The sequence below is a fragment of the Cricetulus griseus genome, chromosome 6 (genome assembly GCF_003668045.3).
Source record: "Cricetulus griseus strain 17A/GY chromosome 6, alternate assembly CriGri-PICRH-1.0, whole genome shotgun sequence".
Taxonomy (NCBI): Eukaryota; Metazoa; Chordata; class Mammalia; order Rodentia; family Cricetidae; genus Cricetulus; species Cricetulus griseus.
Genome location: NC_048599.1, coordinates 34469662 through 34494658, shown reverse-complemented (window position 1 = coordinate 34494658; position 24997 = coordinate 34469662). Strand labels below are relative to the sequence as shown.

The window sequence follows — 24997 nt, the reverse complement described above, 5'->3', positions numbered from 1 at the left end:
TCTGCAGTTAAAAAGCACTGTCTGCTTCTCTAGGGAACCTGGGTCCAATTCCCACACCCACATGGCAGCTAACAACAGACCCAGAGGATCCCTCACCCTCTTCTGGCCTCTGCAGGCACTGCATGCATGCATTACACATACTTTTGGGCAAAAACTCAAACATATAAACAATAAAATCTTTAAAAAAAAGAGAGAGATAGAATAATTTCTATATGTCTTGTGCGTGGTACAATGTATTGTGGAATTTCCAACTATACCACTGATTGTATGCATTACCTTATGTACTTATCCTTTTTTGATGGTAAGAACACAACGTTTAGTATGTTGGAAAGTTTCAAAGATACAGTGAATAATTATGTACAATAACACAGGAAAGAAGAATTAATTGGCCATCATGATGAACAATAGAGCTCTTGAATGTATTCTCAAAAGTAATGTAGCTTTCACCAACTTCTCCCCAAACCACCACCTAACAGTCTCTGGTGCCCATGGGTTTCTGTGGTTTTCTGATGTCATTACAGCATGCACATATGAGAGATCATTCAATATCTGACTCTGTGTCTGGATTACTTCATACTCAAAATATTCTTGATCTTGTTCACCTGTTGATAATCTCCAGTTGGTGTTATATCGTGGCTATTATGAACTGCAATGATCATAGGATGCAGCTATCTTTTTGACATATTGATATTTTCTTTGGATATATATTCAGTAGTGAGACTTCTGTATTATATGATATTTTTAATTTTTAGAGGTATCTCCAGACTATTTTCTATAATACTTATATTAATTTACATTTCCATCAATAGTGCATAAGGGTTTTTCTTTTTCTTTTAAGATTTATTTATTTATTTATTTATTTATTTATTTATTTATTTATTCTGGCATACATGCCTACATGCCAGAAGAGGGCACCAAATTTCATTATAGATGGTTGTGAGCCACCATGTGGTTGCTGGGAATTGAACTCAGGACCTCTGGAAGAGCAGCCAGTGCGCTTAACCTCTGAGCCATCTCTCCAGCCCCGGGTTTTTCTTTTTCCACAACCTCACCAGCATTTGTTATTCTTGTCTTTTTGATGATAGCCATTGTAACTGGAGTGAGGCAATACCTCTTGTAGACTTTTAAAGTTAATTTGTGTGTGTGTGTGTGTGTGTGTGTGTGTGTGTATACATGCTTGCATGTGTGTGCACACATGTTTACTATGAAGGGCATTAAAAACATCAGAGGAAAACTTAGGGAGTTGGTCTTGTCCTTCCACCACGAGGTTGGGGATCAAACTTGGGTTGCCAGGCTTGCACAACAGGTGTGTTTTTACCTACAGTGGCACCTCATTGGCCTCTACCTGATGGTTAGTGGTGATGAGCATTTTTCAAGTGCCTGCAGGCAATGTTTGTGAGGGTATCTATTTGAGTTCTTTGCTCATTTTTGAGCACTTTTTGTTGTGGAGTTGTTTTAGTCTATCATCCTTGGGATGATAAATCCTTGGAAGGTGTAGTTTGAGTGTCTTCTTCTTTCTGCCTGGGTCTTTATCCTGCTGGTTTCTTTGCTGTGCAGAAGCATCTCCCCTTTGTGTAGCCCTGTTCATCTATTTCCACCTTTGTTGTTATATTTTAGGGTCACAGCCAAAACGTCATCACCAGACATTTTCTAAAGGTTTTCCTTTGTTTCTTCTAGTAGTTTTGTAATTTCAAGTATGTTTCAAATCTTAAGTTTGTTTATAATTGACTGCTGTATATAGCATATCCATTCTTCTGCAGGCTGAAATCTAGTTTTCTTAGCACAATTTACTAAAGAAATTGTCCTTTCCTCATTTTGTGTTGTTAGACTCCTTGTTCAAAATCAGCTGGTGGGGGATTGGGGAGATTGCTCAGTGGTTAAGAGGGCTGCTCTTCCAGAGGACCCCAGTTCAATTGTCAGCACACTCATGGCAGCTCACAATAACCTGCAACTCCAATGTAAGGGTATTCAATATCATCTTCTGGTCTTTGAGGGCATGAGGCACATGAGTGGTGCACAGATACACATGATGACAAAATACACACACATATAAAATAAACAAAAGAAAATAAATATTTAAAAAATAAATTGGTGGTAAATATGCAGGTTTATTCCTGGGCTAACTACTCTTTGGTTACTCTGTTCCATTGGCCCATGTATGTATCTTATGCACCATGCTGTTTGATTACTAAAGCTTTGCAGTATAGCAGAAAGTGTGGCTGCTCCAGCTTTGTTCTTTTTTGCTTAAGATTTGGCCAGGCTGGAGAAATGGATCAGTGGTTAAGATCACTGACTGCTCTTCCAGAGGACTGGGTTCAATTCCCAGCACCCACATGGAAGCTTGCAACTATCTGTAACTACAGGCAAAATAACAATGCACAATAAATACATTAATTAATTTAAAAAAAAAGAGCACTGGCTACTCTTCCAGAGGTCCTCAGTTCAATTCCTGGCAACCACATGGTGGTTCACAGCCATCTATACAAACAACAAACAAAAGCCAGCAAAGGTATCTGGGAAAGCCAGCATTCCCCATAGATCTAAGTGGTATTTATAGAATGCTGCACCTAACAATGCCAGAAAACTCACACTTCTCAGGTGACCTAGAATGCTTCCAAGCTCGAGCACACTATGGGCCACAGAATAAATCTTATTAGAGTAACAGATCACACAGAGCATGTGCTCTGACAATGAGAGTTAACTCTTGGTGGTTGCTGGTGGCACACACCTTTAGTCCCAGCACCAGGGAGGCAGAGGCAGGCTAATCTCTGAGTTCAAGGCCAGCCTGATCTACAGAGTGAGTTCCCGGATTGCCAGAGCTACACAGAAAAATCCTGTCTTGAAAAAAAAAGGGGAGGGGGTTAACTTTTAAGTCACCACTATCAGTAATATTTGGAAATGAAGCAAACAATTAATAAGTAAATCTTAGATCAAAGGAGAAATCTCAGTGAAAATGGACAGTCTTTTAATGGTACTATCATGAAAATACAACATTTGTATTTATATTTATATTTGTAGTTATAGAATGCCACTAAAGAAGATCTTCAGAAATTTACATTTTGTGTTAGAAAGAGGAAAAACAATTTAAAGTCACTGGTTCTTATTTCAGGAAATTAGAAAGGGGCTGGAGAGCTGGCTCAGTTGCTTGCTGCCAAGCCTGACAACCTGAGTTTGATTCCCAGGACCCAATGGTAGAAGGAGAAAACAGTTTCCTCTGACCTTCATGTGCATGTGTGCACACACACACTAAATAGAAAATGTGAAGAAAAAAATAAGGCCAGGAATGGTGGCATACACCTTTAATCCCAGTAATGTGGAAGCAGAGGCTGGCAGATATTTGTGAGCCTGGTCAATACAGTGTGTTCCAGTCCAGCCAGGGTTACATAGTTACAAATATATGTGTGTGTGTGTGTGTGTGTGTGTGTGTGTGTGTGTGTATACGTATATATATGTATATGTATGTATATATATGTATATGAAGGAAGGAAGAAAGAAAATTAAAAAAAATAAGTGAACCAATAAATAAAAAGAAATTTGAAAAAAGAGGACCAAATTAAAATTAAAGCAAAGAGAAGGAAATTTTTAAAAGGCAAAATAAAAACTAGGATGTAAAAATGCGAAGGCTTTGGAAAGATATAAAATTCACACATAATTGGCCTGATGAGAGGAGGGGACAAGACAACCCTATTACCAAGCATAAGAGAAGAGTGTAACCATAGATCCTACAGACAAAAAGGGGAAATCGTAAGCTAGCACGTATGATGTGCTGGTAACAAGCAATACTGTGAGGTTACAATATGACAACACCGCTGCTGGTGAAAGAAACAAGATGAAATTGAAGACAGAGTTAAGTGGAAAGTTAGCCTCTGCCCAGGCATCAGAGGAATTAACATAGATAAAATGTCTGCAGTGGAGGTCAGAAGATAGTTTTGGGAGTCAATTCAAGTCCATGGAACTCAGGTTGCCAAGCTTCTGTGGCAAGCGCTTTTACCTGCTGGGCCATCTTGCTGCCACCCTATTTTGTGTTTCATAATGGTCCTTTTCCTCGAGCTGCATGTCTTACTTCTCTGTTAGCATCAACGCTGAGAACTTAGTATCCACCAAAGATAAGGACATTTGCACTCTGTCCACCCACCTCTTGTGTTGAAGGCAGGGTCCCCTCACAGGTGACACAGTATCTCAGATGAACAGGATTCCCAGTGCCACAGGTGCGACAGATCACCTTCTCCTTGATAACAGGGAGTTAGAAACAGAATGAGCAAAAACAGGGTGTTAGCAGTCCTGTTAGTCAGCCAAAGGTGTTACAGCACCCAGTTAGGAATACTGGGAATAGTGCCAGACAAATGAACAATTTTAAAAGAGACAAAACTGCAAGCAAGCATACAAGCAAACTGAAGACAGTATTCATTTAGTTTGAGGAAGACAATTTGAAATTTTATGATGGTTATGTTCCCGTCTCCAAGTGGGAAACCTAACAGCCAACAGGCTTTCTACTTCATGGCCTGTACAGTAAAGAGAAAGACTTGAGAGCAGCAGAAGCTCATCTGTGGATTTACAAGTCTGCTGGGTCCCAAGACTTTATGCTAACTATGAATTTAGGTTTGTTTTGTAAGTTATGACTTAGATAAAGTGGAAGAAGTGACTGTCAGAAGAAAATATTAATGCAGCTTCCCAAGTCAGTCTGAGAGTCAAGATGCAACACACAAATGGAGGAGATGATAGAACTAGATAGAGCTAAAAAATGAGAAAAGGGGGCAGAGGAAATGGAGGACATGGAGGAGGGCGGGTAACAGGCTGTACCTGTTAAAAAGATTAGCATATTTAAGGAGAAACCTCACATTTTGCCCTGGAATAACAGAAAAATGCCTAGGGGGTCAGACTGTACCGCAGAAGACTCCAGTTTGTAAGATGCAAATTTGATTGAAAAGAACTACCACAACTGCTTAGGTCAGTGCTTTGCAGGTGCAGCCACCAAGGAGCATAGAGACTGACATGTGGGAGAAGTGGCCCAGGGTTTATCTGGGGCTGGCAGCAGAATTTACTAGCACCATCCACAAGGTACTGGTTTCACAGCCATGAAAGATGCAATGCTGAGGGGGTCATGGAGGCTTGCATCGAAGTTTCAGAAAGCTGTTGAGGCCGGGCATTGTGTAGCAGGATCCGATTCCCTAAAAGAGGCCCCGAGGAGCCGCTGCATGCAGCTGGGATGGTGAAGCTTAAGCTGCAAGGGAGATGCCAGGGTGTGACTGGTCCTAACCCCGCTTCTTCTACAAAATAGGAGCTACCATCAGAGTGAGCACGCAAAAACATGAAACCACTGTCAGTCTGAATACTTAGAAACCGCAAAACACTGTCTAAATTAGCTGTATTGCAATTTGCCCTCCAAATTCATTTTCAGGGGAATATGTGTAGGCATCTCCCTTATAGATCCTATTGGCAAGTTTATATATTTGGATCAGTATGCCTTTCTAAAAATTAGAATGGGTTTGTTCATGAGACATTAGTTTATCAGTCATTAGTCCACTCCACCAGCTGAAGACAAGACACAACGATTCAAACATCACCTTCTGTGTTATCTCATTCATGTTTCCCTACCTTCAAGTGGAGACTGGCCTGGGGCCGCAGCTGTGGAGCAAGAGGAGCCTCACACACCACACAGATGGGGGTGTTCATGGGTACCATACTTCCACATTCTGCACACACGCCCATCTGCTCAGAGGGAAAGGTCTTTATAAGATTGGGTTTGCTTTTGCAAACTCTTAAAATAATTACCTTTCCTATTACTTTATTGCCATTAAGAGTGAAAACCTGTTTACTCTAGAATGAGAGCTGTAAGCCAAAGGTGAGCAACAAACCGAAAAGTTCCTGGAAATGCCTATTTGCACAAGAGCACGGTGGTTCTTATCGGCTGCTCTCCTCCTCTCTGCTCTGGGCAGCAGCTCCCCCAGGGCCAGGCGGGCTGGGAACAGTACCAATTCTGTGACTGCTGCTGTACAGGGGCCTTCTTTATTTGGAACATTGCTAAGATGACAATCTCAATGGCAGGGGCTCACAGTCATCAACAGACAGGAGAAGTGCCCAGGATCTTTGTGTGTTACTATTGTTTTGAGTAGATTGTTTTGCTTTTATTTTAACTTTTGAAAAGAAATTGTGTTTGTTGGGATAGGGAGGGTTGAAAGTGATGTAGGTGTAGTAGTGATCAGGTATGAAATTCTCAAAAAAAATCAAAATGTGTGTGTATTCATGTACGTGCAGGTGCACATGTATGTACCGGTTTGTGTGTGTGTGTGTGTGTGTGTGTAGGTCAGAAGATAACCTCAGGTGTCATCATCAGGAATGCTGTCCATCTCCTTTGAGATGGGGTTTCTCATTGGTCTGCAGCTTACCAATTATGCTAAGCCTGTAGCCCCATGGCTGGCTAGTGAGCTAAGTGTTGAGGACTGAACCTTTGTGCTTACAAGTCAAGCAGTGCTTTACTGACTGAGTCATTCTCCCAGCATCGTGCCCAGGATTTTAACAGCTAATCTAACTGTAACGTCTCAATAAGTTCTCAATGTGCCCAGGCAGTCACACATCTCTACTTTCGTGTGTAGATGAAAAGGAGCTCAATATAGGTAAAAGCTGCTGGGCAGTGGTGGCACATGCCTTTGATCTCAGTACTCAGGAGGCAGAGGCAGGCCTGCGAGTTCAAGGCCAGCCTGCTCTATAGAGTGAGTTCAAAGACAGCCAGGGATCCACACAGAAACCCCATTGGGGGGGGATAATTAAAAAAATAAAAGCTTAGGCTAACTTGAACACAGTTTTAAGTTTCATATTCGGTCCAGCCCACACAAACATTTATCAGCAATACATTTATCAGCAATGCCTTACCAGCTCGAGGTACATGAGCACACTTTTGGGCCAACCTTGTCCCCATTAAAACAGTAAGATTTCAGCCTGTTTCTCAGTCTGTCTCCAAGGCCACACAAAGAATTCCTGTTAGAAGCATGTTCCTACTCTCAGGAAGGGTCTGGATAGCAAGGGATCAATGTGCTCAAATTCTTTCAATGAATGTTTGTTTGTGGTTCGTATGACAGGCCCTTGTCACAGCTACCTACACAGGTCACATAAAACTAGACACAAATGTTTTCAAACATTTTGCAGCTTACCTGAGCCCCTTCTGGGGGTGGAAGACGATAGCTATATAGAGGTGGGACAGGAGCGCCACATTCATGACAGAATCGAGCAAAGGGATCAGATGGACGGGAAGCCAGACAATGGGTACACCTACAACAAAACAGGTTTCCATTTATGTATAAGGATCTACACTAACATTCTTACATATCTAATGAATGGATGGGAGAGGTGCATGAGCTCCTGTCCCTCCCCCACCCCCAAGGGACTACTCATAGTAAAAGGTTGTTGGAGAAGCTTTTTTTTTATCAGTAATAAACCTACTGAATAGTAGCCCATGCTTATGCAAGCAATCTTAATTAAATTCAGATACACACACATGCACTCACACAACATGAAAGTTGGAGGAGAAATTCTTGAGAAGTGTGTGTGTGTGTGTGTGTGTGTGTGTATTTCTAAATACCTTCATTAGAACGCAGAGGTTGTCTGATATAATATTTTAAGTAAGAGTTAACTATATTTTGCCTAAAAGAAATCAAATTTAAGTAGGGAAACAAAAGTAAATTATAAGATACACTATGTCATAAAGATATTAGTTAAAAGAAGGCAGGGGTGGTTACTTATTATTAGAGCAAGAAGATGTCTGAGCAGAGGAAGTCATCAGGGTTAAAGAAGGCTATTTCATAGTGGCATAGGAGTAAACTCAGCAACAGGACATAAGCATTTAAACAGTTACATATTCAATGTCAGTTTTAAGGAGACTTTTAAGACTCCATGGATTTTCACAGTTGAACAAATTGCATTTTGCATTGAGATGGCCATGAGCTCTGGAGTCAGGGGTAAAATGCTATGATTTAAATCTGCAATGCCACTCACGGGCTCAAGTTTACAATGCTTAGCCTTTCGTGTGTCATGTGAAGGCTGTGGTGCCTGGCTGGTGGAGCATGTTACCAGAGAATGGACTTTGAAGGTTATACCCCTCCCTGGTTCAGACCATGTACTTACTCTCTGCTTCTTGTTTGCCATGTTGTGACTAAGCAGAGATGGTCTTACTGTGCTTTCCAGAATAACCTGGAACTTTCTATTTAGCCCAGGTTAGCCCAGAACTTGTGATCCTCCTACTAAAACCCTTAAGACTGGCATTACAGGCATGTGACACATGTGAAAAGCTTAAGTTTTTCACAAATATGACAAACTAAGAATTAAATATATTCAGGTAATGGTGGCACACACCTTTAATCTCAGCACTTGGGAGGCAGAGACAGTCAGATCTTTGAGTTCAAGGCCAGCCTGGTCTACTGATCGAGTTCCAGGACAGCCTCCAAAGCTACAGAGAAAGCCTGTCTAAAAAGAAGAAGAAGGAGGAGGGGGAGTAAGAAGAAGGAAGAGAACAAGGAAGAGGGGAAGGAGGAAGAAGAACCAGATCAACAGTTGGCTGGCTGGGGCATGATAAGAAGGTCATATATATGTATCAATCACACTCTTTACAGATAAACATTTTAGTGTATATCAGTTAGGTCCCTTTTTCTTTTTTAAATTTTTTTCTACATTTTATTTTCTGTGTTTGGATGTTTTGCCTACAATACATGCCCATGATCATCACAGAGGCCAGAAGAGGGTGCTGGATCCCCTGGAACTGGAGTTACAGACAATTGTGAGCATCTTATGCATGTGGGGAATTAAACTCAGGTCCTCTGGAAGAGAAGTTAGTGCTATTAATTACGCAGTCATCTGTCTAGTCCCTGCCTCTTTTTCCAAACTGTATGGTTTTAAAACTCTAAAATACCAAAACTCAGGAGCCTGAGGCAAGAAAATTGTTTCAAGTTTGAGGCCAACCTAGACTGCATAGCAAGTGCCAGGCCAGGTATACATGGCAAGTAGGCTTATCCTAACAAATTTAATTTAAAAACCAGGGATGGGCAAAACCAGTGTTATACTTCACTTTAAGGCTCCATGGACCATGCTTGGACCATGGACTATGGTGGATTTGTCTAAGACAGATAGAGAATATGTTACATACTTGAGGTAATCTGTGTCCCTCTGGATCCGCGTGACCTCTGTGCTTGTCAGACTCCTCTGGCCAGTTATATGTGCAAAGCCCGGGGACTGAAATTAAGAAAACAGAGCTAGGAATATACATACAGGTGTGTAACATAGTAAAGGCTATAGGGTAAGGAAAGTCCATTCAAATTCATTTACCAACACTCATGTTTTAAAACTATCATGGGGGTGGGGGAAGGCTGCAACCTCGACCTGAATGAGGGTATGCAACAGAGGCAGGTTGAAGCCAATGCCCTAGCCACCACCCAGGGTAACCAGAGAGAGCTTGCCCACCAGAACATGAAGAAGCAGATTGACTCCATTAAGGGAAAGTGCCAAGATGATGGGCTTTCTGCTGCAGCCTGCAAGCAGAGGGTCTCAGAGACAATGCAGCAGAAGCAGAAAAAGGCAAATGAGAAGAAGGAGGAACCCAAGTAGCTTTGTGGCTTCATGTCCAACCCTCTTGCTCTGTGCCTGTGTGCCTGGAGTCAGTCCTACCATGCTCCAGTTTCTTCCTGTAGTGCTCACAGGTCCCAGCACCGATGGCATTCCCTTTGCCCTGAGTCTGCAGCCGGTTTCTTTTGTGTTTCCTTCCCCTCAGGTAGCCATTCTCCCCCTGGGCCACTCCTGGGGGTGAGGGGGTTGCCCCTTTCCAGTGTTTTTTATTCCTGTGGGGCACACCCCAAAGTATTGTAAAACAAAAACACTATCATAGGGAAGCCTGGTGGTGGTGGTGCATGCCTTTTTTATTTTATTTTTTTCTTTTTTGAGAGAGGGTTTCTTTGTGTGTAACAGGGTGGCATATGCCTTTAAGCCCGGAACTCAAGCCCGGAACTCAAGTGGATCTCTGAGTTCGAGGACAGCCTGTTCTACAGAGCAAGTTCCAGGGCAGCTAGTGTTACACAGAGAGACCCTATTTTCAAAAACAAAAACAAAAACAAAACAAACAAAACCCCCAAACATTTGTGTGACTATTTACTTGATTGTCATTTATCTATTTCAAGTCCCTATCAAAGGGCAGCTATATGGACATGGAGGCTTTTCCCTTCGAACACAGTATTTCCGGAGCTGAGACACTGCCTGCAACATGGATAAAGGCTGAAAGATGCTGTCCTAATGTATGCTGGGAAGCATTAAAATGCCTGAGGTATTTTGGCTACTTTAAAGAATTTCCGCTGATGTTACCTGGGACGGGTGAGCAGCAATTCTAGAACCCGATCCTTCATGGTAGGCTGGGATTTCCATTGGACTCTCTGAGAAACGAAGATCTTTCAGAGTTTTAGAGTCTGCTCTTTCGCTTACCTTGAGGTCTATAATTATATTAAAAATATTGCATTTGTGATGAATTGTTAACATATAAAACCATGCAAATATGCCCTTCCCAGAAGCAACTTCTATAAAGTCATCTTCCCAAAGTCAGAGAAATAGAACTGAGAAAGAAATAATTAACCCAGTCTAAGAAAACAGCCTTCCTTGATACCTCTAAAACATTCCCTGTCAAGCTAAGAAAACGGACCAGTCCAATTGCACAGTTAGCAGGCAGCATCCTTTCAACTAATGTGTGACAGCCTCTTGCTTACTTACCCATGAATCTAGAAACTTTGCTGTCTGAAGTTATGTAACTAGAAGACCCAGTCACTTTGTTGCTGTTTTAGAAAACAAATAAACAAAACCTCCAATGGCCTGAGTTTGGTCCTGGGAACGCATGTGTAATAAAACAACTGACTCCCAAAAGTTGTCCTCTGTGGCATACATGCACCACACAGAAACAGCAACACTGTTGCTGTCACAGATTTTCTTTTTAGTTGAAAGGATGCTGCCTGCTAACTGTGCAATTGGACTGGTCCGTTTTCTTAGCTTGACAGGGAATGTTGTACAGAGTATCAAGGGAGGTTGTTTTCTTAGACTGAGTTGATTATTTCTTTCTCAGTTCTATTTCGCTGACATGGTGGCGGGGGGAGACTTTATAGTAGTTGCTGCTGGGAAAGAATGTGATGAAGTCCTTTACTGGATGTTTCTAACCATGAGGACATACTTGCATGGCAAATGCTTTTACCTGCTAAGCTACGTTTCTGGTTCCCAAGACATAAAACAGCAGGCTCATTTTCTAACCACATGCTGAACACATCCTAATGCACCTTTGTCGTTTCCAAAGTAACCAAACCTGAATCCACATCTGATGCTGGCCCTTCTCATACAGCTCAGTTTTACTCAATTCTAGCAAAACTCTGTTTTTGTTTAAGATTTACCCAAATACTACCCACCCCCTAAAACCTGATGACTCTTTGTTTGGTGAGGCACCCCATGGTCCTTCAATGCAATCATTCAATAAATCAAATTTATCAGACTGCTTGCTTATCTCTCATGGTTTTAATCTGTTAGCTAGAATAAAATATTCAAACTGTAGACTGCCTTCCCGTTTTTTCTTATTTCAACACAAGTACCTAAAGTATGCAGTGAGCATGCAGGACGCCTGCTTAGAGGCTACCTCGCCGTACCTGCAAGTCGTCTAATGTTAACGTTCCAAGTTGATTTATTTTCAGCATTCTTATACTTCTTCCTTAATTTTGGTCCGACAAACCCATTTTTTAATTCCTAGGAATGAAGAGATTACATGGCATTCGGTTATCTAGACTTAGAGTGTGAGAATTAGAAGTCATGGTAGAGACAGTGTCATGGGGTGGACATCTCTTACTTGAAAGGGATTATAGCAATTTTTATAAAGTGACGTCTGGTTCCATTAGAAACCCACAGCTTTGTGTCTGGGCTACTTGGTGAGCAGCATGTCTGGCTGGTAGGCCTCACCAAGTCAAGCAGCCAAGATGACAGATATGGATAGTGCCATTATCAGAGACAGTAATAGCATAAGAACAGAATCAGAGGGAGAAATAGGGTGGGGTCAGACCAAAAAAACGACAGGCTTGTGCACACTACCTGCCCAGACAGCCCTCTAAACCCTCTTCTCCTTGGCCTTTCTTTTAATTGGACTCCGTCCCTTCTCTCTGATTCAGACCGGAGAGTCTGATGACTGTCCCCTTGGTGGTCACACTACAGACCACTTGCATCTACTCTGGTGTCACAACATGTGCTCTGGTCTCAGGGACACCATCTGGCTTAAGTATCACCCCCACAAACGTTCTCTGTCACCCTCAACAAGTACCCCATGACTGAGATTTCCTGGCTGGGTGGCCACTCTCTGGTCCTAATACATGGATCACTGGTGCTGACAACTCAGGGCTGAAGTTTCAAACATCCTTCTTAGGTCAATCAGATTAACTCTCCAAAGAAGTAAAGAATTGCAGTGTTTGGTGGGTGAAGACTAACTAATAGAAGTCAACATACACTGGAACGGTCCAGTAGCCTGACTATTCCATTTACCGAATATATACTCTGCTCTCCCTTGCCAGCCCCTAAGCTCTGCTAAAAGTATGGTAGGCCTGCCTACTGCCATCTTGGAGCTTGACCAAGAAATCACATGCTCAGGTCACTTTTCCCCAGCGAAGGCCTGGTGCAGGAGTAGAGAAGAGGGCAAACAGCCTGTTTATCTGGGGTTTATGCAGCATTCATAGACAAAGCACTGAAAGCTGATTCCCTTGGTGGCATGCTAATGGTTTCTGCTTTATCACAGGTAGTCACTGCAGACAACAGAGCCCAGTCTGAATTCTGATCTTAGGCAAAGGAAGGCTTGACCAAGGCTGGGAAATCAGTGAAGCCGATCCTGACCTTAATCATAAGATCTGAGTGTGAGTAGAGTGTTGTAATGAAAGGGAGCACGTGCCCATTGAGCAAGAAAGGATGACACATGTGATAATCTGTACATTCTTTGGTTTCATTACTTGCCTGCTTTGAAAAGCCTTTGAGGGCATCATCAACACTGTCTTCAGGAGAGACCATCTTCGGTGGTTCATAGTCTACCTGGAACACCTTTGTTACAATCCCACTCTGTCTGCAGTCTCTGAAAAATTATATTTTTAAAAAGGAGAGGGTATATTATACAAATATTCAAGGCAAAGCAGTTAAGATGGTGCTAAAGTTACTTAATGTAGTCACTAGATTTGTTATATTTTAAGCTGGTTAAGCAGGACCTGCGAGGTGAGGATTAGGGAGTAAAGGTTGGTTGTGGCAATCTTCAACAGTGGCTCTGGTACTCTAGAACCTGCTCCATCACAGTGCTGTTCACAGAGCCACAGGCCAGTGTGCAGCACTACTTCCCATCCTGTTGCTTCCTTGAAGCAGTCTGAACTCTCAGAGCACTGGCCTCAACCCCCAGGAGCTCAAACTCAGGAAAGTGGGGGGCATTTCTTGTATCCTCTTTCTAGGTCTGCTCTGGATCTTCAAAACCAACCCTGTAAAGCCAGGCACAGAGGTACATGTCTGTAATCCTAGTATCAGAAGGCTAGCGTAGGAAGATCACTGCAAGGTCAAGAGCACTGGCTGCTCTTCCAAAGGACTTGAGTTAAATTCCAAGCACCCATATGGTGACTTACAACTGTCTAACCCCAGCTCCAGAGGATCTAGTGCTTCCTCTGGCCTCCGTGGCACTATAGGCATGTAAACAGGCCAAACCCTCATACACATAAAATAAAAATAAAAAATTAATCGAGTATTTTTTGTTTTTTGGGTTTTGTTTTTTTTGAGACAGGGTTTCTCTGTGTAACATTCCTGGCTGTCCTGGAATTTGCTCTGTAGACCAGGCTGGCCTCTAACTCACAGAGATCAGCCTGCCTCTGCCTCCCAAGTGCTGGGATTAAAGATGTACAACACCACCACCAGCTCAGAAACATTTCTAAAATAAATAAGCATAATCTATACTGCAAGGGTACAGATAACAGATAGTTTATCAATAAAAGGCCAACATAAGTCTCTGATAAAAAGGCCAAAGTGATTTTCTCAAAGGATCACAGTTGTTCTTAAAAGGAACCTGCTATGAAGCATCTTCTTTGAAATTATCTCTGAGACCAGAATTGTGGACAGATGGTTTTAGCTATTTACCTGATAGTTATCACAAAATACATGATATGTATATTCAAAATGTACTTATGCATTTATATTTAAAATGTTCAATGACCTCATTCTTGAGTTCCTTTTTTAAAAAACAAAGTTGCTTTCATTTCTATTATTGTCATTTTAATAATATGGATAAATACAAGGTTTGTGTGGGTAGACAACCAGCACTTGCAGTCCTTGGGCCTCTAGCATTCAACACCACGGATTTGACAGCTCTTATGCCCTACTTTGGTTCTCTATTGCTGTGATAAAACTCCAAGGCCAAAACTACTTGGAGGAAGAGTAGGTTTATTTGGCTTACAACTCACACCCACCATTGAGGGAACCATGGCTGGAGATCAAGCAGAGATCTGAAGGCAAGAACTGAAGCAGAGACTGTGGAGGAGCTCTGCTTACTGTCTTTCTTCCCATGGCATGCTCACCTGCCCGTTGTATACAAATGAGGACCCCATGTTCAGGCCCACAGTGGGTTGGGCCCTCACACATCAATCATTAGTAAAGAAAATGCCCAGACTTGCCTACATACAGGTCAGTATGATGGAGTTACTTTCTCAGTCGAGGTTCCCTCTTCCCAGATGACCCTAGCTTATGTCAAGTTCACACACACCCTCCAAAACTAAGCAGCACAAATAATATAAATACAAAACTTGTTTCAGTATTACTCCGCACTTGGAATACTTGGGCTTGAGCATTTGGTGCCATGGATTTGACTGCTGTTTGTGTTAATGAGGGGCTCTACTCATCTGAGTGGACTAAGTTTTACTATGAACGGTACTGTGAGGAAGCTGTGAAACATAGCAACATAGTGACTACTGAACACAAGGGAGCAGTTTACTTGCAAAAACAATACCTGCTATTCGAACAATACCTGCTATTAGAACAATACCTGCTATTAGATGCTCAGAGGAAGATGAAACAGTCAGATCTGGGGCAATCCTTTGAAAGATGAAGTACCTCCTACATAAATATCTAAAGTATTAATTTTTCTATTCTTGCTAATTCATCAAACTTTCACTCAGAAGAGAACCCCAATTTCGGGGCTGGAGAAATGGCTCGGTGGTTAAGAGCGCTCCCTGTTCTTCCAAAGGTCCTGAGTTCAATTCCCAGCAACCCACATGGTGGCTCACAACCATCTGTAGTGAAATCTGGTGCGCTCTTCTGGCCTGCAGACATACATGCAGGCAGAATACTGTATACATAATAAATAAATCTAAAAAAAAAAAAAAAAAAAAAAGAACCCCAATTTCCACAGTGTTTCCTTACCCCGTTGTTATTTGGGTCATCTATATCTACTGCTGCACAGCTAACTGCCCAGAAGTTAGTGCCTCAAACCCCAGTTCTTGGGTCACTGGTCACAGCGGGGTGGCTCTCATTTGAACTCTTTCATGTGGTACCATCGAATATTAGGGCTGGATGACTTCTTTCACAAATGTTTGTTCTTGGGCCGATCCCTCTCCCTTCTCCTGCTCTCTCATATTTTACATTCTCAAGGACGTTATGTAAGGGGTCTGATTTCTCCACATTATCAGTGACCCTGGATGTTGTCTACTTGTTGAGCATCTCATCACCCTTGATAATGTTCTCTGTAGATATTTGCTTGAGGTGTTCCTTTTTGTGTTAGGATATGGGTTGGCTACTATAACTGGAACCAAAATAAAGACTTAAAAAAAAACAAAAAAAATTCAAAATCAACAAGTGTAAGCAATCCAAAAATGGTGTGGTGGTTTGAATGAGAATGGCCCCTACTCACAGATTTGGTGGCCAGGAAGTGGCACAATTTGAAAGGATTAGGTGGTGTGGTCTTATTGGAAGAAATGTGTCACCAGGGGTAGGTTTGGGGGGCTCAAAAGCCCAAGCCAAGCACAGAATCTCTCTCTCTGCCTATGGATCAGGATGTAGCCTGCAGCTGCAGCTGCATCTGCCTGAATGCCACCATGTTTCCCATCATGATGACAATAAACTAAACCTTTGAACTATAAGCAAGCTCCCAATTGCTTTCTTTGCCTTGCTCATGGTATCTCTTCACAGCAACAGAACACCGACTAAGACCAAGGATATAGAGGAGAGGTGTCATAATGGTTAATGCTGATTGCTAATTTGATCTAAACTCACTTAAGAAACAAGCCTCTGTGTATGTCTGTGTAAGATTTCCTATATTGGGTTAACTGAGGTGAGAAGATCCACCCTGGATGTGAGTGGGGATTCTGCACTTCAAAAAACAAAAAAAGTGAGCTTTGTTTTGCAACCCCACCCCCAGCCATCCTATTTCCTGTCTGTAGATGCAATGTGACCTGCTGTCTCATCTTGTCACCATGAATTCCCTTCCTTGGAAAGAACACACCCTCAAACGGTGAGCCAAAATAAATCCTTCCTCCCTCGTGTTGCTTTTGCCAGCTCTTTTTATCACAGCACGAACAAAAGAACTCAATGCAGATGTTACAGGCTCAACTTTCTATTTCATTGTTCCCTCATCTCTAGCACATTGCACTTGTTCTCATGATCCAACATGATTGACACCCACATTCCAGACAGTGGGAAGCAGAACCCACCCTGTTTCCCTTTAAAGACAGTCTGGCAGTTTCACATGTCACTTCTACATATATCCATGAGCCATAGCCTGGTGACATACCTGTACCAAACAAGGACAATTAGGAAATACCCATTAGGCAATTGTGTGCCTGGCTAAAAATCACAGGTGGCATTATTATTATAGAAGGGAAAAGCAGGTGTTCGGGGCAGGCAGAACCGTCGTTGTATTATCATTACAGTGTGTGGAGTATCCTGGGATGTTTAAACTGTCACGCTGACTTACTTGCTGTGAAAGCTCACAGTGGAGCATAGCTTCCTGATAATTTTCTTGACATGACAGTGCCTCATGGGTCACTCAAGCTGTGATTCTGGCCCCTTCTCCTAGCACTCACCACTTCTGCACTTCCATCACCTGCTTTCTTTGTGTCCTTTGTTTGCCTTGCTCTTGTAAGTTTTAGATTGATCTTGACATATTTCTTGTGCACTTCAGTAATTGCTCAGATTCCTTAGAAGGGGTTTTAAACTCTTAAGTAAATAAATGTACCCAAAGGCTTAAAATTCTTTGTGTAAAATCATAAATATATAAACATCACTTTTAACACAGTTGAAAAATAACTAATATAGGGGGCTGGAGAATGGCTCAGCAGTTAAGAGCACTGACTGCTTGCTCTTCCAGAGATCCTGAGTTGTATTTCCAATAACCACTAGATGGCTCACAACCATCCACAATGAGATCTGGTGCCCTCTTCTGGCTTGCAGACAGAACACTGTTTACATAATGAATAAATCTTTAAAAAAAAGAAAGAAAGATATCTAATATAATATAGAGGTCTTAAGCTCTATCTTAGAAGGTAGAAAATTCCCAGAAATATGAAATTCATCTAAATAACCACTATCTGCAGTGTTGGTGCTGACATAACAACACATTTGCTTTTCTATGCTTGGTGAATCTCTCCATGTTCGGTGACTGGAGAGACTCACAGTGGACTAAACTTTGGAGAAGCATTTAAAACATAAGGCCAAAGCTGCAGACTCTGTCTGAATGATGTCAGATCATCTATCCATGTACTACTTCATTCCCCTCAGTTGTCCTATTAGCACACCTCTCTAAGGTTCCTGAAGGTGCACCTCAGACCGCACGCTGAGGTCATCCTGGTTCTCAGCCACTTGTTCCACTCCTTTAAGGCCTAAATGATCTCCCTACCACAGATGGCCTTGTCCTTAGTTACCCAGCTAAGGCATTTTCCCACAGACTCTATTCAGCCTAGAACAGCTCACAGACCAGCTTAAGCTGCATGGTAGGTAGAAGGATTTCAACCCAAGAATAGCCCTCCTCCACCCCAAAAAGGATTAGGTTGAGTTTAGAGTTATAAATGTTGTTCAGAGCCTAAGATGCATTTAAAACAAATACACATATACTTCTATTAGGGCTCAGGATAGTGACCTTAAATATTCATGTACCAACATAAATTATACCCAGCATAAAAGCCATCTCTGGGTTCCTTTAGCTCTACAAATACTATCCTTTCAATGAAATACCAGAATCAAAGAGCTGGGGTGTAGCACAGTTCACAACATGTCATCCGAGTATGTGCAAGGCCCTAAGTCCAGTTATCAGCCCTGCAAAACAGCATTTTATGAATGACTACAAGAAATTGCCAAGCTGGATTAATGGGAATGCACAATTTCGTTTGGGTTGAGTTTTCTCAGCCTACTAAAAACTATTGAAATTTGGGGCTGCATAATTCTTTACCATAGGGGCCGTCCTCTGCATTATAAAATGACAAGCTGAAACTCTACCCATTACCCACTAGTTCAGTGGTTCCCAACCTGTGGGTCAGGACCCCTTTGGGAGTCGCATATCATATGTTTACATTTTAACTCATAAGAATAGCAAAACTACAGGTATGAAGTAGTGACAGAATAATTTTATGATTGGTGTTCACCACAACTTGAAGAACTGTATCAAAGGGTGCAGTACTACAAAGGCCAAGAACCACTGCACTAGATGCTAATAGCAAGTAATACTCCTAGTGGCTAGCAAAATGTTTCTCTGCATTTGTAAACATGTGGTATAAGTTCATGTGGTGTGTGCATGTGTGGACATGGGTGTGCATGCACGTGTGTGTGTATGTGTGTGGAAGCCAGAGATGGGTGTCAAGTGTCTTCCCTCATCACTTTCTATTTCATTGACTTTGTGTACATAAATGCAAACAACATAGGGAGCAAGGAGACAATGGGCCACAGCATGCAGGTTACAGGACAACGTTCAGAGGTTAGTTCTCTCCTTCCACCTTGTTCTGAGGAAGGTTTACCCGTTATCTCTGAGCTTTGTATCTCAGCCTGCTTGGCCTGCAAGCTTCTGGCCGATTCACCTAGTTCTGCCTTCCACCTCACTGTAGGAGGAGTACTGGGATTACAGATGTGTCATGTGGCATTCAGATTTTTTTCTTTTTATCTTTTTTGTTTGTTTGTTGTTGTTCAAGACAGGGTTTCTCTGTACAACAGTACTGGCTGTCCTGGTACCTATTTTGTAGACCTGGCTGGCCTCACAGAGATCTGCCTGCTTCTGCCTCCCAAGTGCCAGGATTAAAGGCTCGAGTATCACTACCACCCAGCTGGCATTCATCTTTTGATTCTGGAGATTGAACTCTGATCATCACACTTGTACCACAAGCATCTTTATCCATTGAGCCATTGTCCCCAACTCTCCAATTTTTTTCTATCTATCTTATCTATCTATCTATCTATCTATCTATCTATCTATCTATCTATCGTCTTTTGAGACAAGGTTCTCTATGGAATCTTGGCAGTATGTGGCTCCCTCTGTCAACTAAGCTAGCCCCAAACATAGAGATCCACCTGCCTCTGCCTCCCAAGTGTGGAGAATAAAGGTACAAGACACCATGGCCTCTACTGTTTTTTTTTTTTAAAGAACAGTCTCTCACTGAATCCAGGGTGCACCTGTTCAGCTATGCGGGCAACCAATGACCTCCAGAGATCTGCCTATGTCTACTGCCACTACAGGTGGGGTTACAGGCTAGTAACCTCAAAAATGAGGACTAATAAATAAAGGAAAGTCAGAGAGCCACATAATTAAGGTCACACTGACTAAATGATTAAGTGGGATTAAAATCTTCAAATCTCTGTGGTGATAATCTTGTCGACTTAATTGGATTGGGAAAGGCCTAAAGGATTAGTAAGGCACACTCTAGGGATGTCTGTCTGTTGTGTCTTGACTTAATCGGTAGATCATTCCCTTGATGAATTCTTAATATGATGGCATTACTGGGAAACAGTGAAAGGCAGGAGGTGCCTCACTGGAGGAAGCAGGTCTCCAGGAGGCATGTCCACAGAGACTACATCTTGCCCTGGCCCTTCCTATATTCCTGTGTTCTTTTTCTTTGCTTCCTGATGGACATACTATGATCTCTTTCCTACTACCCCCTTCCCATCTTGATTGGGTTGATACCTCTGAAGTAAGTCCTCCTTTTTCAATTGTTCTCAGGTATTCTGTCATAGTAGCACAAAATCAACTACTGCAGCTTTCAAGTCCTGTGCTCTTCCTGCACACTCAGCTGCTTCGACCAGAGTTTTCTCCCTGACTTTGCTGCCAGTGCATATGACGTTCAGATCTCTCCATTGTATCGCCTCCTGAACAGGGTCTGTATACAACAGGCCTGAGTCATGGCCTCCAGATATATATAATGTTAGGATATGTATGTATGTATGTATGTATGTATATATGTGTATATATATTTCAAGGAGCTACAGATGGGGGTGCTGTGAGATACTCTGGTAACCTACTTATTTCTGCTTTATCAACCTTGGTTGCAAAAAACGGGGTCCTTTATGAGTCTACTGAAGAAAATAATTATCCTCAGAGGAATCTGAGCCCCTAAACACTTGCTCTGAATTGTGTAGCAAGTTCCTCTGAGATGAATCACTCTAACTTGGAGGGAAGCTTGTTGAGACTTAGGATGTTCTAAAGGGAGGTGAAACACTCCATCCTGCAGGCCACCTGATAGGACTCAGGAAGTAAAGGACAAGTGACCCAAATGAACTAGATTTACTAGGTCCCTCCTTCTCCAAGCTTAAGGACTTCTCCAGGCAGTAAGGACTTCCGAGAGATCCTCTCAGACAAGCAGAGCTGCCTAAAAGAGGCTCAGATCAGCTAAACCACCTGGAAGAGGCAGAGGCCAGTGGAGCTGCCTGGAAGACACATTCTCTGACATATCAAGCTGCCTGCAAATTGGTTGTAAAGTGTGCTCCAGGGATCCAACTTTCGTGGGCTGTCACCCATGCTGGGTGAGCTTTTGGTGATACAGCTGTCTATGAGTCATTTCTGTTCTTGTAAGTACCCCCCCCACACACACACACACTCATGTTCTTGTAAGTAACCCAATAAACCCCATTGCTTCATCAAGCTGGGCTTTGGTAGCATCTATAGTCTGTTTCGTTTTCCATCTGTGGTGAGTAAATGCTTGCTCACATCTACTACTTTGTCACAGAACACCATCCTGAGTTCCAGATAGTTTTTGTTCTTGCTTGGCTTAATATATTGTGTCAGTGGTAGAGAATGGAAAACTGCACAATCATTGCCAACACCTGACAAAATATGATGGGGAGGCATTGATTCTCCTAAGAAGAAATAAATAAAATTAGAATATAATGTAGCTGGGAATGGTGGCACATGCCTTTAATCCTAGCACTCAGGAAGCAGAGGCAGGTGGATCTCTGAGTTCAAGGACAGCCTGGTCTACAGAGAGAGAGAGAGATTTCCAGGACAGTCAGGGTTATATAGAGAAACAAAAAAAATAACAAAAAAAATGTATATAGTGATTCCACCATGCTTATTTGCCTACCATGCTCTTAACTTACTTAGAGACAGCAACAGCTTTAACTTGTATTTTTCCATCAGGTAGAGTAATAGGTTTTATATACTTAAATGTATTATTTTCACCAGAACCAACTTTCTTTAGGAAGTCAGGTTTGCTGCCATCCAGGGTGTAATATATGTTGACATCTGGGGTATCTGAAAAATTCAGAACAGGATAACCATAATTAACACTGAAATAACAAGTCCCTGTGTACCCATAATCTGTTTAAAAAAAGAAATGAAGAAAGAAAGAAAGAAAAAAAGAAAGGAAGGAAGGAAGGAAGGAAGGAAGAAAGAAAACACACACACAGAGTAAGATTCTGGTCTGTGCTAACACAGTACTTTGCATGAATGAACTCACTTCATCTATTCATCTATATTACGGTATGACGTAGGTCCCAATTTGTACCCATTTTATAGATGGTAACTGAGTATACCTGAGAGATTAATGAACTTGCTAAATAACAAAGGATTTCCAGTTCTCACATAGAGACTCACAATTCTGTAAGTCCAGTAGCAAGGTATCCAATGCTCTCTTCTGGCCTCAGTAGGTACCAGGCAGGCATGTGGTACACAGATATGCATGTAGGCAAAATACCCATACATATAAAATAAAAATAAAAATAACCACCTCCTTTGCCCATTGTGTTATTCTCTTTCATATCTGACAGTGGGACTTCTTTATTTATTTGACATTTAAATATTAGAGAATATAGAAACACATCATCACATTCCAAGTAATAATCCCACTTCTTCTAAGTGTTTTAAGTGTTAAATTACTAAACATGTTAGCCTTTCAGATAAAAGAGTCATAGTATAATAGTATATATTCTTGGAAATCTTGAACTAGGGAGCCTGGAGATAGCTCTGCAAATGCAGAAAAATACTTCTATATATCTAAGCTATCAAAATTAAATAGGTAGATATGTAATTGGAATCTAAAAGTCTTAATACAAATATTTGCTCATATGTCTTATCTATAAAACTTTGCATAAATTATTTATATGCATTTATAAACAGCCTTAATATTAAATCTTATTTAATATTAAATAATACTACTAATACCATGTTCTGTAATAGTTAAGATTTATTTATTTTTGTTTTTTCGAGACAGATTTCTCTGTGTAGCCCTGGCTGTTCTGGAACTCTCTCTGTAGATGACGATGGACTCAGACTCACAGAGATTCACTGCCTCTGAGTGCTGAGATTAAAGGTGTATGCTGCTGCTGCTGACACCATCCAGCTAAGATTTCTTTTATTATAAGATAAATTTTGTGTACCTCACATATACCAATTCAATATGCCTGGATATACAACAGTATACAGCAACTCACTTCATTCTCATAGTGGCTCCAGGTGGTAGATATGATTAGCCCCATCTTACCATGAGGGCATGGGCACTCAGAAAAACTAAGTAATGTGCTCAAGGTCATAGAGATTGTCAAACTGGAATTCAATCTGTAACCCTTTGTACTGGAAAATCTGTATCTATAGGTAAATTTGTTATCCCAGAAAAGTAACAAGCATCCTGAGAAAGGTTGGGACACAATTGGATATCTTACCTTGGCTTAGGTGAGTCAAGAGGACGTTGCAACTAGTAACCCATTTTTATTTAAATATATATTATTCAAACTGGTGTGGTGTTACATGCCTGAAATCTCAGCAGAGATAGGAGGATTGATGCAAATTCAAGTCCACCTGAGCTATAGATTGAGCTCAAGATTGTTTTGGGCTATATAATAAGATCTTGTCTCACAAAAATGCATATAAACCATCAAAGAACAACATTTATAATTTGTAGAAGATTTAGAAATTTCTAAGGCTCCAATATAGAAAACATACAAAGATATCTATTAGCAACACATGAATGCAGAGTATGACAATGCTATTTTAAATAATTCAAAATACATGTAATTCCTACCAGATTTCATTTCCAAAAGAGTATTGGTATCAATTTCATGGTTAGCTTTTCCAGGCTGGGGCACTCGCAGTGGTATGATCTGAGGGGCACACACCGAACCAGCCGTCATTTTCTCTCCTTAGTCCAAAAAAAAAATTAGATTCAGAATTCCATCATGAACCTATATCTGAACACAAAAACTACGAAGTGCCTCTTTTTAAAAATGCAGCAAGCCAGTAAAACCTACAGATAATATCATTAATATGCCACCTACTGAAAATGCCCCATTTAATAAATGAAATGATTATTAAATTTCAGCTGTATGTCTGCTGTTGGGTAGTCACTGTATTACATGCTTTACACCTAATAAAGGCACACAGATGAATACGTCAGAAGACGGGAGCCATTTTAGATGGGCAGATAAATTGAATGAGGCAGAACAGAATCCACACTAATATTCTGTCCTTGGTTCCTTCAAGATCATTTATTTGCTCTTCATTGCCTTCAGCCAGAGCACACATACACACTCACTCTCCCGACTTCAAGGCAATTCATTACATAAGGGAACAAGTAGCTTTGCACGCATCAAGGATTATTTAGAGGCAGCTTTCAAAAGAAGGTCTACGCCCCACAGTCTTACCTTCGCCATTGCAGTATATTGCAAATCAAAGCTGCAAAGACTGCAGAGCATGCGTTCTCAGGAGAAACGAAGCTGACATGAATATAAACCAATAAACACAAGATTCCTATTCCTACTGTTTTGTAAATAACATCCAGATAGAGACCTTATGCGTCTTTTCTTTGATGTGGGGAGGAGTTATCGTAGCACAGCATTTGTACCTTGCACTGCTGTTTCAATTATGGCTACGTAATCAATATGGTTACATAATTATTCAATTATAATGTACATATTCATCCTATTTTTATAATAAACATTTTCACCCTCATTTTTAATTACAATTTGTCATGCAATAATAATTTGCTGTTCAATGGTGAGGCTATTTTTTTTTAATTTGGTAATTGGAATTCTGATAATGAACATTGCGTTTTGACATACCTTGTTCTGGAAAAAATGGGCTAATTAGATTTTAAAAGACGAATTGCCAGTTTGAGGACCAAGAATAAAAAAAAAAAAAAATACAGGTACTTCACCCTTCAGAAATGAGGCTGGACGCGGAGGGATTTGCCTATGATGACATTTCCTTTCCAGTGAGTCAGTTAAAATAAAGATAGCCGAAAAACTAGATGCTAAATAAACACAGAGACTAATTTGCTCACGGTTAGCTATTAGCTGCTCTTGGAAGGCTGCGGTGGTCAATGGATCTCACGAGGAGGAGATGAAGAAGGCTGATTCGCTAGTCCAAACCGCAGCCTGCTGTCAGTGTCATGCCACCAGCATCTCCCAACATCCGTCACCTGGACCATCTCCTCGATGCCCAGACCAGGACCCGCTGCGTCAAGCCCTCGGACTCGCGAGGCAGTCAATGACGCCTGAATCCCTCCCAACCGAATGGGTGAGGCCCTCCTCC

The 24997-nt window shown here is 41.5% G+C and overlaps 2 protein-coding genes across 6 annotated transcripts in view; one reads left to right on the top strand and one right to left on the bottom strand.

The window, feature by feature from the left end:
• Dzank1 (double zinc ribbon and ankyrin repeat domains 1) overlaps positions 1-24997 on the bottom strand; it is a 46947-nt gene that overhangs the window by 21482 nt on the left and 468 nt on the right. For 3 of the 5 annotated variants that reach the window (XR_003486498.2, XM_035446154.1, XM_027421616.2), the window contains exons 2-10: positions 23490-23606; positions 21571-21724; positions 12994-13108; positions 11652-11748; positions 10339-10463; positions 9134-9219; positions 7149-7266; positions 5596-5709; positions 4136-4228 (exon numbers count right to left, since the gene is read on the bottom strand). Coding sequence is in view for 4 of the 5 variants with exons in the window: in XM_035446154.1 (XP_035302045.1) it covers positions 4136-4228; positions 5596-5709; positions 7149-7266; positions 9134-9219; positions 10339-10463; positions 11652-11748; positions 12994-13108; positions 21571-21724; positions 23490-23598 (1011 nt within the window). In the remaining variant the exon portion in view is untranslated. Of the gene's footprint in view, positions 1-4135; positions 4229-5595; positions 5710-7148; positions 7267-9133; positions 9220-10338; positions 10464-11651; positions 11749-12993; positions 13109-21570; positions 21725-23489; positions 23607-24746; positions 24884-24997 lie in introns of those variants that run through there. The other 2 variants (XM_027421617.2, XM_027421619.2) reach the window with 2 other exon arrangements.
• LOC107978219 (small EDRK-rich factor 2-like) lies at positions 9385-9591 on the top strand. The gene has a single exon (XM_035446155.1). It carries the CDS (start codon positions 9454-9456, stop codon positions 9589-9591), a length of 138 nt encoding a protein of 45 aa, XP_035302046.1. The 5' UTR covers positions 9385-9453.

What these genes read in the sequence shown, in the direction of transcription:
- LOC107978219 (XM_035446155.1), top strand. Translation starts at nt 9,454, where the DNA reads ATGAAGAAGCAGATTGACTCCATTAAGGGAAAGTGCCAAGATGATGGG.